Source organism: Anas acuta, chromosome 1 (assembly GCF_963932015.1).
Source record: "Anas acuta chromosome 1, bAnaAcu1.1, whole genome shotgun sequence".
Lineage (NCBI taxonomy): Eukaryota > Metazoa > Chordata > Aves > Anseriformes > Anatidae > Anas > Anas acuta.
In genome coordinates this window covers 140,743,831-140,758,718 of record NC_088979.1, presented here as the reverse complement: position 1 = coordinate 140,758,718, position 14,888 = coordinate 140,743,831, and the positions used below count along the sequence as shown (strand labels likewise).

Below are 14,888 nucleotides of genomic sequence, written 5' to 3'. Positions count from 1 at the left end.
ATAACTAGTAAAATGATGCTAAACATCTTTTTTGCATGCTTTGAAGTTTTTTTGGATGCAAGGCATTGAGAATATTATTAGTGACTGTATGTGATGCTGCTGCAGTTGATGGGAATTTCATCTGCAAGAATGAGAAACCAACAACATGGGGAATCACGAGTATGTTCTTACTAGTGCCAGAACATCAGCTCAAGCTGATTGCTCCTTTGTGTCAGTCTTAGGGCAGAAGTGTGATTCATCACTTCCATTTTGCTGAATACTGAAGTGCAGATGCATCTTCATGGGTTAGATTTTGCTTCCATTGATGACTAAAAAGGATCCTGATCTCATTTATAATAAAGTAAGCTGGGAGTCACTTGGTAGAACTGATAGACCTACATCAGTGTCATTTTGTGTGAGCTCTTGTCACACTTGACAGCTTCCCTGGAAATAGGTTTGCTCTTGGCAAGCATTTATTTAGTTCCATTGAAAAGTACATGCATTTCCAAGGGGTTGGGGAACAAATGCGGATCCTGATTGTTATTTTGCAAATATTTTATTGGAGAATAAATTGAACATGTTTAAGCCAAGTGTTCTTCCTGCGTGAGAGTCCAGGCATGGTGTTGCTTTCAGTGAACAATCAGGCTTGACCACCAGCCCACTTCCATCGTTGGAAGTCTCTTGACGACTTCCTTGTTTTGATGTGTTAGGCCAGTTAAGCTGCAGAAATCTAGCTTAAAAATAGCGACATGGTTTAAAAGTGATTTTTGAAAACTAGAGTAGCACAGAAGAAAAAAATGTTTATGTATGGTTATAGACCTATTTCTGTAGAGCTATTTCTGGTAAACTGAAGTTATCTGATACCCTAGAGTAGCATAAAAGGGAAGATTGATGTAAGTAGACAGTCATTTCTGTCTGTGGTCAGGATGATCTTACTGCCATGTCTTTGGGTCACTAGGTCATACAGGGTTTTTTCTTTAGTACTCTTTTTCTATCCACCGATTTTGAGAGCAAAATTTCCTTTCTAGCTTCTTCCTTCTTCAACTAATTGGCGTCTTTCACTTCTAGACATCAGTCAGGCTGCAAAGCAGCAGTACAGTAATGTGCTGCTAAATACAGATGTACAAACTGTGAAATCTGTCAGTCCATCCCTTGGGCACCAGTCTACGCCTGCTCATGTTAGAACAACAGTCACATGTCTTATTAAATCAGGTACTCTTTGTGCATTCCGTGTACTGTGGATTTGCTCCGTTATAGACTGCGTAAGCTTCGCTGTTGTGCTCGTGCTGATAAGTGCTCCTTCCTCAGGCTGCAGGGAAAACCAGCAGCCCCTGTTGTGCGTGGCAGATATTGCCATAAGCACTACAGACTTGAATGGAAGACAAATGGAATCAAAGGGACGTAGCAGTCCCGTAGCATTTAACTACTCATTTTCTATGTCCTCAAACTGTACCAGCCTGGAACGTGCAGGCGATGCTTTTCCTTTGGGATGGACAGACAGCACTGACTCATAGAAAGTTCAGAGCACTGATAACTCCATCTTCCTCCAAAGTTCAAGCTGTGTTTCTGCAGGAGATGGCAGCAGATGATACAGTAATTGTACAAGAGACTCTCCTAGGAGACTGAAAAGGAAGGGAAAAAAGAAAACAAACCACCAAACACACCCTATTTGTGCCCAACAGATGCTCAGTTAAATAACAGAACGATCAAGACTTCTGCATTATGATACAGATGGAACAGAGATCTTGATGCTTTTGTTCCTTTGATGTAAGAGAAGCACCTTCCAGACTAAAGGAAGATAGTAAGGTCCGGCTGAGAGTGAATGAACCTTGTTTCACTTGTTCTTGTTTCAGAATCACAGCAAACCAATAGATGCTTTGTACTAATCATGATAAAATAGCAGTGTCTCCTTTTTAAAAAAAAAAAAAAGGCAGTTTTACCACCTTCACTAAATAAAAGGAGAACAGTTCATGTTGGAAGGGGCCTTGGGAGGTCACCTACTCCAAGCTCCCTTCCAAAGAACCAGCTTGCTCAGGGTTTTATCCAGTTGTCTTTGGAAAACTTTCAAGCATAGAGATGCTACAGCCCCTCTGAGAGTCCAGTGTCTGACAGTCCTCAGGGTGAAAAATAGTTTTCTTTCTGCTGGGTTGGACCATGTTGTGTCTTAGTTTATGACTGTTGTCGCTTGTGGCTAGTGTAAAGAGCCTGGCTCTGTGTTACTCTGGAAATCTAGAAAAATAAATTAAGGAAATGGATAGGGAGATTTCTTCAGGGCTTTTGTCATTCAGGAGTTAGGCCTGAAATTTTCATCTTGCTTTCACTTGGTTGTTCTCCTTCTGAAGTTGGAAGACTCAGACTGCCTCATAAAAGCACAAGTGCATGGGATATAAAGGACATATGGAAAGGAAGCAATAGGAGAACAAAAGGGGAATTTGACTTTTTTCCTGCTTTCTTCACAACTTACTCCATGTGCAACTTTAAGCCAGACATTCCACGCACACTCCCTCCCCCTCCAATTTGTAAGAATGCAATAGTAAACTATAGACTGTAGTGATGCTTATCAGGTTATTGGCTTAATGCTCAAAAATATAAATCAGGATCAAGGTCTGATTTTTATTTATTTATTTATTTATTTTTACAGAAATGTAAAAAAAAAAAAAAAAAAAATTTACACTGCTATTTCTTTTTGATTTAAAAAAAAATGTAGAAAGGGAAGGAGCATGGACTGGGAAGGAGAGATAAAGGCAAGGAATGAGGTAATGCATGTACAAGTGCATGCTATATATATGATTGGCACAATCTTTTCGTTCTCTTTTTCTATTTTTCTTATGAAAAAAGATATTTTTTTTCCCCAAGGTCTAAAAGAAGAAATTAAATAAGGACTGAAAAATTCTATGGTGCTCTGAAAAAGGTTTTGTTATGAGTAATAGCTCCAGCAGCCATAGCTGTTCACGTAGCCTAATCTGAACCCTGCCTATTTTGATACTTTGCAGAATACCATAGTCTTGATTAGCTGATGAGAAGGCAGTGGGTTTCACCCCATGTAAAACTCTGTTACTATTTAAGTTCCAGCAGAAAGTGGTCTTCCTCTACTCGTTGCTTACTCTCAAAAGGAAAGCACTGCTCTTAGATAAAACTGCCTTCTTTTGTGCGTGTGTGTTAGGAACCTGGCCATTCTTGGTCTCATGCAGCTCTTGAGAAGCAACTCAAACTAGTGTACACATCTGATGCCATTATAAAATAACTGAACTCTGAACTATTTATATTAAGGAAATATAAATATTTCCTTCAGACCATGTGGAATTAGTGAGTGAGTGAAGATTTTAGAGAAGAGTTGTTTATTTGTTTCACTTCGTTTGTCTACATGTTTTAGTGAAGATGGGAAGAAACGAAAGAGGAGACATAAATAAACTCTTCTGCTTGCATGCTGGAAGGATCGTTTAAATAATAGTAGAACATTTTTCTCAGCTTCTAAAGTTACAGACTTTTTTTTTTTTTTTTGAGAAACTGTAAACATAACAAACATCTCTTATGCTATGTTGATTCAAAACCTACCTAACTGTGTTATTCCCCAAATCAAATAATGCTCTCAACTTTGCTGCCTGGCAATCCACCTATTTTACTGCTTCTATTCCATTAGCGTTTCACCGGAGCTAGGGAAGCTTTGGAGGATATACATGTACATATATATTCAGGAGACCACCCATTACACATTACTACAAGCATTTGGAATATACTGCAGCAGTCATGGCGTTTATAAACAGTGATAGCCACACAATCGATGTAAAATTAAATCCATTTGAATAACTGTTCTGTGCAAGCCCAAATCCATGCTGTTGGGGAGGATTTAATTTATGCAGTGTTCAGGAACCTTTCCAGGATGTCTTTAATATCTCTCCAGCAAGATACACTTTAAAACACTTCGTTTTACACTTTCAGAACTTCTGTAATGCTTTAATAAAGTCCCACTAAATGAGCTTTTGGATGTCCTAGGAGAACAATTAGTTAAGATGAAACCATAATGAAATGTACAGTTATATAGCTGATGATTTAACCAATTCAATTAGGGTCTGTGTTGCATTTGCTTGTGGTGTTTTGATGATGATTTTTATGGAAATAAAGAGAGCTCTTCTGAGCAATCTATTGGAACTAATTTTGTTTTAAAGAATGGTTTGCAAAGAAAGGCTTTTGCTCACTTCAGTGCAAGGTTTAGGTAGTACTGAAATAACCCTGGACTGGCTATAGTCTCTAACCATACAATTCTGGAAAATGGGATTGAAATCTCACAGGGCTGCATATGGGAGATACCTTTAGCTTAGTGTACATTTGAATTGACCACCAAATTTTTATTCATCTAAGTGTGATTACTGATCATTTAAACAGGTTGCAGTAGGAGATACCTATTTTAGACCAGGTTCAAGATTACATGAGTTAAAGGTGTCGCAGTTGAAACAGACTGATTTCTGGGTGAGTTATGATTGTCTCCATTTTGGAAAGAAACAATCTTGAGGGGAAACAAAACAAAACAAGAAATAAACACAGAAGGATACCACAAAGACTGCTGTATAATTGCATTCACTTACAAATTCAGACCTTCAGTATAGAATAGAAAGACCCATTGTGCAAAATAAATTGCTTGACATTGTATGTAAGGTCAATATCACAGTAATTGACTATACTAATGGACTAATCTAATCATTTTCCTTGTAGCTGATACATAAGACCATGCACATCTCCTACATAGACTATTTCATCTCATTAGTGACTATTGAAGATCCTCCAGAATTTTTCAGAATTCCCAAGTCTTACCTTCTGCGAGTTTGTCAATGACTTTCTATGTTTGACAAAGAAGATTTAGGAGTTCCAAAAATTTACTTTTGATGCTAAAAAGAAGGAACATGGTGTTTTAGCCTGCACCTAAATCCCCCTTCCCTTCCCTCTCAGTTTATAACTCTTATACTTGGAATTGGTTGCACTGTCTAGATGCAATTTCTGCATTGCCTTCTTATTTTGACTTTGTGTGGTTTTCATTGTTTAATAATTAGATCCACAGCGATTTCAAAACACCAACATCCTGTAATCCTTCTAGTCACTGCGAAGTATTCCTCAACAGCTTGTGTAAATTTGCTCTTTGAATAATCCACCCCTTCAAAAAAAAAAAAAAGTCCTTTGTATTTGCGTAGATCTTAGTTTATGTGTGGTACTTGGTTACAAAATACAAGATACAAAATACCCAGGAATACATAGTTTGTAGAACTACATTAGAAAGTGAAGAAAATAGTAACATTCTAATCTTTGTTGTGTAAGCAATGACAATTATCTAAGATATCGTTCAAACTGTTGAGGGTAATTTTTTTTCTGGCCCAAGGGTAGGCTGATTGGATTAAAAGTACATCTCTTGTTTGTAGATACTGTTGTAGACATTATTAGGTCATTTCTTTTGTTTAACTGGTGAATTTAGGCTATTATTGATGGTAATTATTTTCCTTTATCTAATTTTTTATTTTTAATAGCTAATAATGAACTGCTGTGTTTAAATCTTACTATCTGTATATATCCCAATCTGGATAGACCCAGTGTTTCTCTTTTACGAAGCAGAAGCAGTACAACACTCTTTGTTAAATTCAAGCCTCTCCCTTAAGCTTTTATGGCACAGTTACTAACTGACCTTTTCCGTTTTTGAGGAGCAGGGATGACTTCTGTATCAAAATTCTGAGGAGCTGTTAGACCTGCCTTAGTCACTAATTAGTGCTATGGCCAGATGTCTGTGATGACCATGGCATAATGAATCTAACCTTACAGAGTCATGAAAACTGTCACAAATTCTCAAGTCTGAGAAACGCAATGCATGTACATTTTACTTGGGATAAATGTCTCCTGTTGTTTCAGTGTATTTAAGCATTTGTTTGCTGCTACACTTCAAATTGGTCCGTGAATTCATTAAATGCTACCCAGTAATCATTAAAGACTAATCACCTATTTACAATGATAAATGGCAACTTCTTTCATTCCTGCAATTGGAATTAAAAAATCACCACTGCCAAAACCTACTGAAATCATCTGTATGGGTTACAGCTGAAAACTAAGATAGCTCACATGATTTGAATAAAATCCTACTTTTAGATATCCCACTTATTTTCTAGAACCTTCTGCAGTCTAGAAAATCAAAACCTACCTAAAGATTCTCAATTTCTACTTATTTTCTACTTACCCCTCTTCTGTGTCTAATGAGAATTTATTCTAATTATTAGCAACTTTCCCATCCAGCTACCAGTGTTTTTATTCTTTCCTTTATTCCCCCTTAGGTTTAGTAGTTTCTGTTGTTTACCAATACTAGGTCTTAGACCATACCAATATGCTGATAAACTTTCCTTTAAACATTTTGTTGTTGCTTGTTGACATTTTAATGTACATATAAAAGCTAATGACTAAAACTTCAATATGAAAGATACAGTTAGGTTTTCCAAGTTGCCTTTGAAAATCAATGTTTCTGACTACAAAACATCAAAAAATCCTGTGCATATGGCCCTGTTCCAGACTTTAAGAAATGAAATCATCTACAAATCTTGATCATAAACCTTCCTTTTCTCTTCCATCCCCGTGTGTGTGTATATATATATATTATTATTATTTTTTTTTTTCTAGAGGAAATTCCCTGTTTTAGCTAGCTGGTAGTTTCAGAAGGTCTCCAGTTTCCTGATCGCACTTTGAAATACCCCTAGACAAGACTACCAATTGCTTGCATTCCAATTAAAATTAAGCCACTAAAACAAAATTGTCAGATAAATAATATTTTTAGAAATCCACACTCATAAACGTGAATGTGATTTTGAAAAAAGGAAGGTCAGTGTCTTTGGAAAGATTGCACTGAGTTCGTATTCCATCTATTTATACTGGTGATCAAAGAATCCCATCACTTTCAGTGCAAGAAAGTGCTGATTCTTCAGGGAAGCCATCTCTGTTAGATGTGCAAAACCTTAAACCTGTGTGTGTGTGTGTGGCGGGGGGGGGGATCATGTTCAGCAAGGTAGTGGAGATCTCTGGTACTGTTTCTCTGAGCTGGCCCTTCAGATGTGAAATACTCACATTTGTATTGTAAGCCTTAACACTATTTCTGGGGATAAATACACTTCTTTTCTACTCTTGAATCATTTACCTTCTTATTTTATAATAACAGGCACAACTGCCAAAATAGAGTGAACATATTGCAATTTTGGAGCCTGCATAACTTATGCAGGCCCAATGAAAACCCTAGATCATTTTAAAAGCACTGAGACTGCTGAAAAGAGCCTTTCAAATAATTTTGTAAGTTATAAAAGCAGCTCAATGCAGAGTTGTTATACGTTCTTGTTTGTATTCATCCCATTCATTCCATATTCATTCCATAAAGCTTCTAGCCCCAGCTTTAAATATGAGCAAGACAGGAGCTCTTCCTTTTCACTTCAAGATGTTTTTATCCACAACCTGTTTGGGCAATTCCTGTTCTGAAGATGGATGTGGCTTCTGATGCTGGATTTTGAAGAAGCTGTTGTGCCTAGTGTGCTCTATATATGGCTGGTTAAGAGGGAAGGAGTGCTGCATTGTACACAGAACAAAAAAAAATTCCTCATGTGTGGAATGGCCTGTTGCATGTGAACATCATGACTCTACAAATCATCTCTGACACTTTGTAACTTTAAATAGATATTTCTCAGAAATCTCTGTCTTGGTGCTTTATATGGCCCTTATTCTTATTGTTCTCAATTGCAGAACAATTCTCCTCCTAGCATTCTTGTGGGTCAGAGAACCAGTATCTCTGCTTCACAGCTGGCCTAAGGCCAAACGTGCATTGGATGGCTTCTCCAACCTAGGTGCAGGGGAAGTCCAAGAGCACAGATGCAGGCTGGTGTGAGATACCTTTGTGTCTGATCATTACTCTACCCATCCTACCTCTAAGTCTCTTGGTTGCCTTATCAGGCAAGGACTAAGATCATTCTCTTTGCATGTATACTGAAAGAAGTATTATTTCTTAATTTTTTAAGATCTCTCTCTCACGTGTATACCCGTCTTTGGGCTGGATGTGAGGGATGTGACTGATGAGGACTAAGCGTGCTTCCCCTTCAGAAGGCCTTAAACCCTTTTCAGAGCATCAGTCCTCCAAAAGCAATAGGAAAGCTGCTGACTTGCTTAGGCTGTGTGCTCTGCCTTTGGAGTCCTGGCCCCAAACACACCCAGTCAGAAAACTCGGGAATCAGAGGCCATGCTGGGGAGGGCTGTTGTCTTCTCTGAAGTCTCTGAGCTGTTGCTCTGGCATTTAATTAAATCCTTTCTGCACTATTTCTAGGAAAAAATGGAAAGAAACAAATTTTAGGCCAATTGACTTTTCCCATTTTCTGCAGAGGAAAAAGCCTTGGGTTATCTCCGGTGAGAATTATTATTAAATGTAAATTTCAGTAATATGTTAAGAAAAATCTTACAAGCACCTTTTATTTCAAATGCCTCCTCTTTACCAAACCTGTTTTCATGAACTACTTCTTAGTGTACTTTGACAGTACCAATGCTTTAGGGGAAGGTATGATGTTTGCTGTTATGTCACCTGATTCTCCTTCAGTAGCAGGATCCATCTTAATCCTGAAGTTTCGTTCTGCTTCTCCATATAGAAAATTATTTGCATCAGAAATGCTGAGTAAGGAAACCTCAGGTTGTAGTACAATTTTATTTATGCTGAAGAAATTAATGCTAGCTAATATTCTTGTTTCTTTTTCTATTTTTTTTCTGGATTTGATTTTTGGTAACTGGCCCAACTGTGTCCCATTGTGGGAGCTTGGCAGAGAGAGGGAGAAAGACTGGAGAAAAAGATTTGTAGGTGGCAGGGACAGCTTGTGTATGTGGCTGCATACGTATGTGAGCTGGCATAAGGCAAGGCTATGTGGATGTTAACTGTTTAACTAATGCAGTATATAAATCCTTAGCTAGCTGAGAATGTGACCTAAGGAGGGCAAAAATATATATGGATATATTTATATGTATTTACAAGTGCCCCACTGGTGTTTGATTTCTGTGCGAGAGTGATCAGCGTGAACTTGATTACTTCCCCAGAGATTATGTCCATGCAAGGGTGAATCATATAACTCTTGGTTGACTCATGGCTTGAAAAAAATGGAATTAGCACAATTCAAAATGGCAAGAATTCCTGTTCACAAGGAGAAAAATAAAATGTGTATTTACACAGCAAATTTAGATAGGGATGGATTTGCTGTCCTTCTGTAATGGTGAAGGGAGGACTCTTTTTTTTTTTTTTTTAACAAGAAAAAGGCAACCAGAATTGAAAATGAAATCCAATATATTGCTGTTCCACCTCTAGCTGCGATCTTGCCTGATCCTGTAAGTTAAATGGAGTAAGTGCATGTGACATTATGAGAGAAAAACTAGGCAATAGAGGGCAAAGTATTTTAATTGCTCGCAGGAACTCTTCCTCCTCCGTCAGAAACAAAGCCACGTCTCTACGTGCTGTCAATGGTAATGTGTTGTTGCCAAATTACCTTTTGGATACCATGTAAAGGAGAAGTTGTGATGGCCAGTGGTTATTAGGAACAGAAATGGCCTCTTTTTAGGACAAGTGCTTTGGCTGCATCCAGTTCTTGGTAAGTGCTTTCCACCTATTCCCGTTTCTCTTGTAGTTCCAAGTGGACGTGTGTTCTCGCCGCTTTGGCTAGCTGCGTTAGGCGTTGCTGTTTCCTATTTTATTTTGAGTTTCATCTGCGAGACCGCTACTTCGAAGTGATGGGGCAAAAAGCTTCACAAAGAGACGGATATTTGATAAATCCCACTGAAGTCCAGTCATAGGGAAGGTGCTAAGCTCGTTCTTAGGCAACTCTGTTGTAAAGGTATTGCCACCTATGCGACGCTTGGAGAGAAACGCTCTGTTTGTCATGTAGGTGGGAGAGGAGACCACGAGCAGGGGGAGAACCCCAGCGTCAAGCTGCAGACAGGGTCCTGGGTGCTCGAGGGCTCCGAGAGCTGCTCCCTTGACCCAGAAGGCGATAGCCTGGGCCCTGCAGGTGATGTGACACCCCGGGTGGTGACCCCTGGGGGACTTGGAGCGCACTTGGCTTTTTGGGCAGCGAGCCCTGCATCTCTCCTGAACGTGGCACCTCTGATCCCAGCCCCATTGCCCCAATGGGCTGAGAAGTCCTCTTGGCTCCCTGCGGGGGCTCCAGGCGCGGCGACAGGGATAACGAAGCTCGCTTGGGTGCTTCCAGCGCGGCTTGTGCAAATCCTCCCCTGCTTAATCTCCTCCAACATCTGCGCATCCTCTGGGCATCTCCCCGTGCCCTCCCGCTGCCGCCTGCCGGGGGTCGCGCCGTCCTCGCAGCGGCGCCCGGTAGCGGGGCCGGGGGGGGGGGGCGGTGTCGGTGTCGCCGCCGTGTCGCCGGGTGTCGCCGGGTGTCGCCGCGGCCCCGCTCCCCTCCGCTGTCCCCCGGCTCGCCCCGTGACGTCACGTCTGTGGCGGTGAGCGCGGGCTGCGCGCAATTTTGGGAAGGGGGTGGTGGTGTTTGGGGGGGGGGGCGGTGGTGGTGGCTGCCCGCAGCTGGAACATCTGGAAGCGTTCAGCGCGGCTGTCTGCCGGCGGGAGGCGGCGAGCAGGCAGCGGGGAGGGAGGGAGGGAGGGGAGGGGAGGGAGGCAGGCAGGGGGAGAGGGAGGGAGGGAGGGAGCGAGGGAGGGAGTAAGGGGCTGGGACTGTGCTCTCTTCCTCTGCAGAAACAGCTCCCTGCCAACACAACGCGCTCAGAATGGCTTTGAAGAGGAGGAGCAGCAGCGTTTGAACATCTCTCTTTTTTTTTTTTTTTTTTTTCTCCCCTCCTCCTTTTCTTACTCTGGTAGTTGGTGGATTTTAAAAAGACATTTAACCCTCAGAGGCTTGTCCTGGATGCTTTTGGGTTTTCTTTTCTTTCTTTCCCCCCCCCTCGCCCCCCCCCCTCTCTCCCGTTTCCCCCCTTCCTGTTCTTTTTTTATGGTTTAACAGCCAGAGGTGCTGTGCTAAATTCTTGGAAGGGGCCCGGATGTACTGAGGATGCATTGCAATTTCACTAAAGGAGGCAGTAGTGGAAAGGATCAGTTTTTGGTGTTTGATGCAATAATGGGAATCAGGTAATAATAAAAGGGGAAATTCTGCAGCTCCATTCTTCCTTGAATTTTACCAAGCCGATTTTCGGAGGGATTAATCTGGACTCGTTTTTAAATGGTCAATGAAAACAAGAGGATGTACATTCCCGAAGAAAACCATCAAGGTAAGCCCGAGATCCATCCACCTCGGAGGCTCCAGCCGCCCATCTCTCCCCTTACCCTTTGTCCGTGATCTTTTTCGCTTCGGCCCCGTTCCCCCCGCCGGCGGCAGGCGCGGGGCGGGCAGAGGACAGCCCTCGCCCCCCGTCCCCCCGCGGCCGGCCGCTTTGCGGGGGGACCCCCGCGGCCCCTCGGGGGGCGGCCGTGTCACCGGGCCGAAGAAAAGTTGCTTCCAGGCTCCGCCGTCGTCTCCGGGAGGAGAGGGGCGAGCAGGGGCGGCGGTGAGCCGGGGCCGGAGGCGAAGTGCAGCCGCGGAGCCCCTCGCCCCGCCGCGCCGGGGGAAGGCGAACTCGGGGCGCAGCCGTCGGGGTCCGGCTTCCCGAGGAGCCCTTCCCCGCTCTCACGCCGCGTCTAATCCCTGGCCCGAAAGGGGAGGGGAAGGGGGAATTATCTCCTCGGCCGCATCCACCCGCACGTAGCGGCAGGATGGGGATGGGAGTTGGGCTCTGCTCGCCCGGCTCCGCTCAGCGCCGCCCGCATCATGGACCCCGACCCGCGCCGCCGCTCCTCGGCACCGTCGCCGGCTATTCCCCGTAGTACAACTTTGTTTGTCCAAACTCCGGGAGCCTCCCCGCCACCCTCCTCCGCCCAACCTCGACCTGCTGTTCCTGAAGTTATTTTTATCCCGCTAGCTACCTGCGTGCCCTCGCCCCCTCCCCTCCCCGCCAGCCCTGCCCGCACACCCACGGCGGTGTTGCGGAGCCGCCAGAGCCACCTCCTCCCCTCCCTCCAGACGGAATGGGGCGCCGGGCCCCCACCCCATCCCATCGAGCCCCCCTCATCCCATAGGGACCCCCCCCCTCCGCGGCCAGCTGCCCCCTCGCCGCCCCCGGCCCTCCCCTCCCGGGCAGCCTCTCCCCGCCGCCGGGGCCACCTCGGCTGCCCGCAAACGAGACCGTGCCCCCCCCCCCCCAGTTAAATAGAGATTAAAACGAAAAACCCCATGCCCGGCACTCCCACCATAGCCGCTCTATGGCTAGGAGGTGGGAGGGGAAAGGAGGAAGCGGCCCCCGATGCAGAGTGCTCCTGCCAGGCGGGAGCAAGCCCGCAGCACATGCAGCCGCCACCGGGCTGCTCCTCCCGGACCGGAGCTGATAAAGTGGACGAAGAGCTCAGCCTCCATAGCGATATGCCAACGCTATGGCAACCCAAATTCTGCTCCCTCCTTATCAGCTGCAGTGATTATATAATTGGAGGAACAGTTTTGCATCTGTCTCTTGATGCGGATTGTCATTTCTGCCAGGTGAAAGGGCAACTTCCAAAGCAAACAAAATCAGCCAGGTGGAAGAAAGTTCTGTTTCCTGGTGGTGCTCAGGCTGCCATGTATTTACAAGCTATTTTTGTTTTGTGCAAACAGCGCTTGAAAGGTTAAATTGATCAGCAGTCAGGAAAACCTGGTGGCAAGGAGATCAGAGCAAGCCAATCAGGATGTGGAATGGAGTAATTAAAGCAGCCACAGATTTCCACTTGCAAGGTGGAGATCAAAAAGATGAGCAGAAGGCAAGCCTAGGTCTGTGGTGCTGGTCTGCTCCTCGTATATGAGGGGGAGGAGTGATTTAAGATTAGTGTCTCACTCGTGCATCCTTCTCAGTTGCTGGCAGCAGGATCAATGTTCCAGGTACTACTGATGCAAGACAATTTTGTGTCTGTTCTTCAACTGTGAGCGACATGGCTAGGCCTCCGCCAGCCATTGCTTTCTGCACATGCCTGTTTGTAGCTAACTGCTTATCAGGCTACCTGGGCAGCCTGATGCTCACGGGTCTGTACTGCAGGGGGGCAAGCCAACAGTGGCTTCCCTAAAATTAACAAGATATACTACAGACCATTAGTTAGAAGGTGAGGGCTGCAGGGAGGAGGCTTGAAAATGCTTTGTTGACTCCTCAACTGTTAATACGGGTAGGCTTGTCATATACTTGTTTCACACTTTTTTGGATGCCACTTAGTACACTGGAAATCTATTACACAAAAGTAAGATTTTTTTTTTTTTTTTTGCTAAAATATGAGTCTGCTGTGTTCTCAGTGCAGTATCATGTTACACAAAGAACAGGGAGCTTGCTAGTGTTATTTGTTGATGCTGAGATACTTTTCAACGTTTATTTTTGCTGCACAATGGAATATGTTTTGATAACGATTAATTATTCATTATTACCACAGAGTATGTGTTTATCTAGAAAATGTTAAAAACAAAACCCCCAAAAAATCCCACCCACCAATCCCAGAAAAAGCTTTCAAAACTAACTACATCACATTTAATGCACATGTGGGACTTGGTGTAATCCTAGATGGGCGTCTTTAATGCACTCCCTCATAATATTTTGAAAAACCTGCTCCCGCGATTGAAAATGGAAAATCGGTCTGCAAAATCACGTTTTCCAGCCCTCCCGAGGGAGGGAACAGCATGAGTCAACCTGGCCCTCGGTGGGGCGAGTTTGAACCTCAGCCGTCCAGCTCGTCCCCGGCACCTAGCTACAGCCCTCTGCTCTCTCTTCCAACCTTTCCTGGGGCGGGGGGAGGCCGGCCCTGCTTTCGGGATTTTAGGGGTGCGGGCCCCGGGGCTCTGCCTCCCCCAGGAGGTGGCGGTGCGGGGCCGCGGAGCCGGCCGGGAGCCCCGCGGCGGCTGCCCGGAGGCGCGGCGGGCTCCGGGGTGCCGGCTCCCGGCTGCCGGGCGGCGTTTTTTTGGCACGGGGCCCCGGAGCGATGGTGGTGGAGGGCTCGGCCGGTCCCTCCAGCCACCCTGCTCCCAGCCGAGCTACCCCTTCCTTCAGTTTCAGCGGATGCCTCGGGGCTTTGGCCTTATGGCGTATTTCGAACAGCTTGCTACCTGCTGCTTGGGAAAAGAGCCCCCCCGGGGGTTTCTCGGCCGTAATTAGGTCTTCTCGCAACCTCCTTTCCTAACCCGCACGTATTTTGTTCTTGAAGTCTTCCTCTGTAAGACGCTCTCTTTGCAGTCCTCGTATCTTCCTAATTTTACAGATACGGGGCTAATTAGCATTCCCTTTATTTGTCAGAAGCCTGTTGATAGCGAGAGGGTCAAGTCACAAGCGTAATTCCTAATGTGTTTTCTGACCTGAAGTGAGGGTCAAAACCATAAATATTCCCCTTAACTTTGCAGGTATAAATACACAGATGATTATGTACACTTCACTGCTGACTTCAGTTTAAGGGAAGAAATCTGTCTCATGCTGTGCTAGAAGACAAAACCCTTGTAGATGCAATTTATTGGATGTTTGCTGCAATTTTATACTTTATTTTCAGAATGCCAGTTCTATTTCCTGTATTTTTCTGGGGCAATTCTTGGACATGTAGGAGAAACCGTGCTCTTTCCACGGTGACAAAGTCACCAGGTTGGCAAACTGAGTCTTCAGTTCTGAGTATTTGTATTGTCCTCTCATTTTGCTGTAAAGATTTGTCACATTAGGCAGTAGTTGTGGGGCATAAAGTGTCCTGGGAATTGATTTGAAACAAGGAATTGGAAAACAAGGGTTTGTGGTGAGAAGAAAAACCCGGAATCACTCATTGGAAACAAAGCACTAAAATTCCAACCCCACTGATTTAACAATAAATGCTGGCATTTATGAAGTAT

General features: G+C 44.2%; 1 protein-coding gene across 47 annotated transcripts in view; it reads left to right on the top strand.

The window, feature by feature from the left end:
• The window catches only part of CACNA1C (calcium voltage-gated channel subunit alpha1 C), a 475,965-nt gene that overhangs the window by 31,396 nt on the left and 429,681 nt on the right, over window positions 1-14,888 (top strand). Inside the window, exon 1 of one of the 47 annotated variants that reach the window (XM_068660774.1) lies at window positions 10,694-11,250. The exons of 45 other annotated variants lie outside the window; for them this stretch is intronic. In XM_068660774.1, the coding sequence (XP_068516875.1) occupies window positions 11,202-11,250 (49 nt within the window). In that variant the 5' untranslated portion in view covers window positions 10,694-11,201. Of the gene's footprint in view, window positions 1-10,693; window positions 11,251-12,787; window positions 12,924-14,888 lie in introns of those variants that run through there. One more of the 47 variants, XM_068660924.1, reaches the window with a different exon arrangement.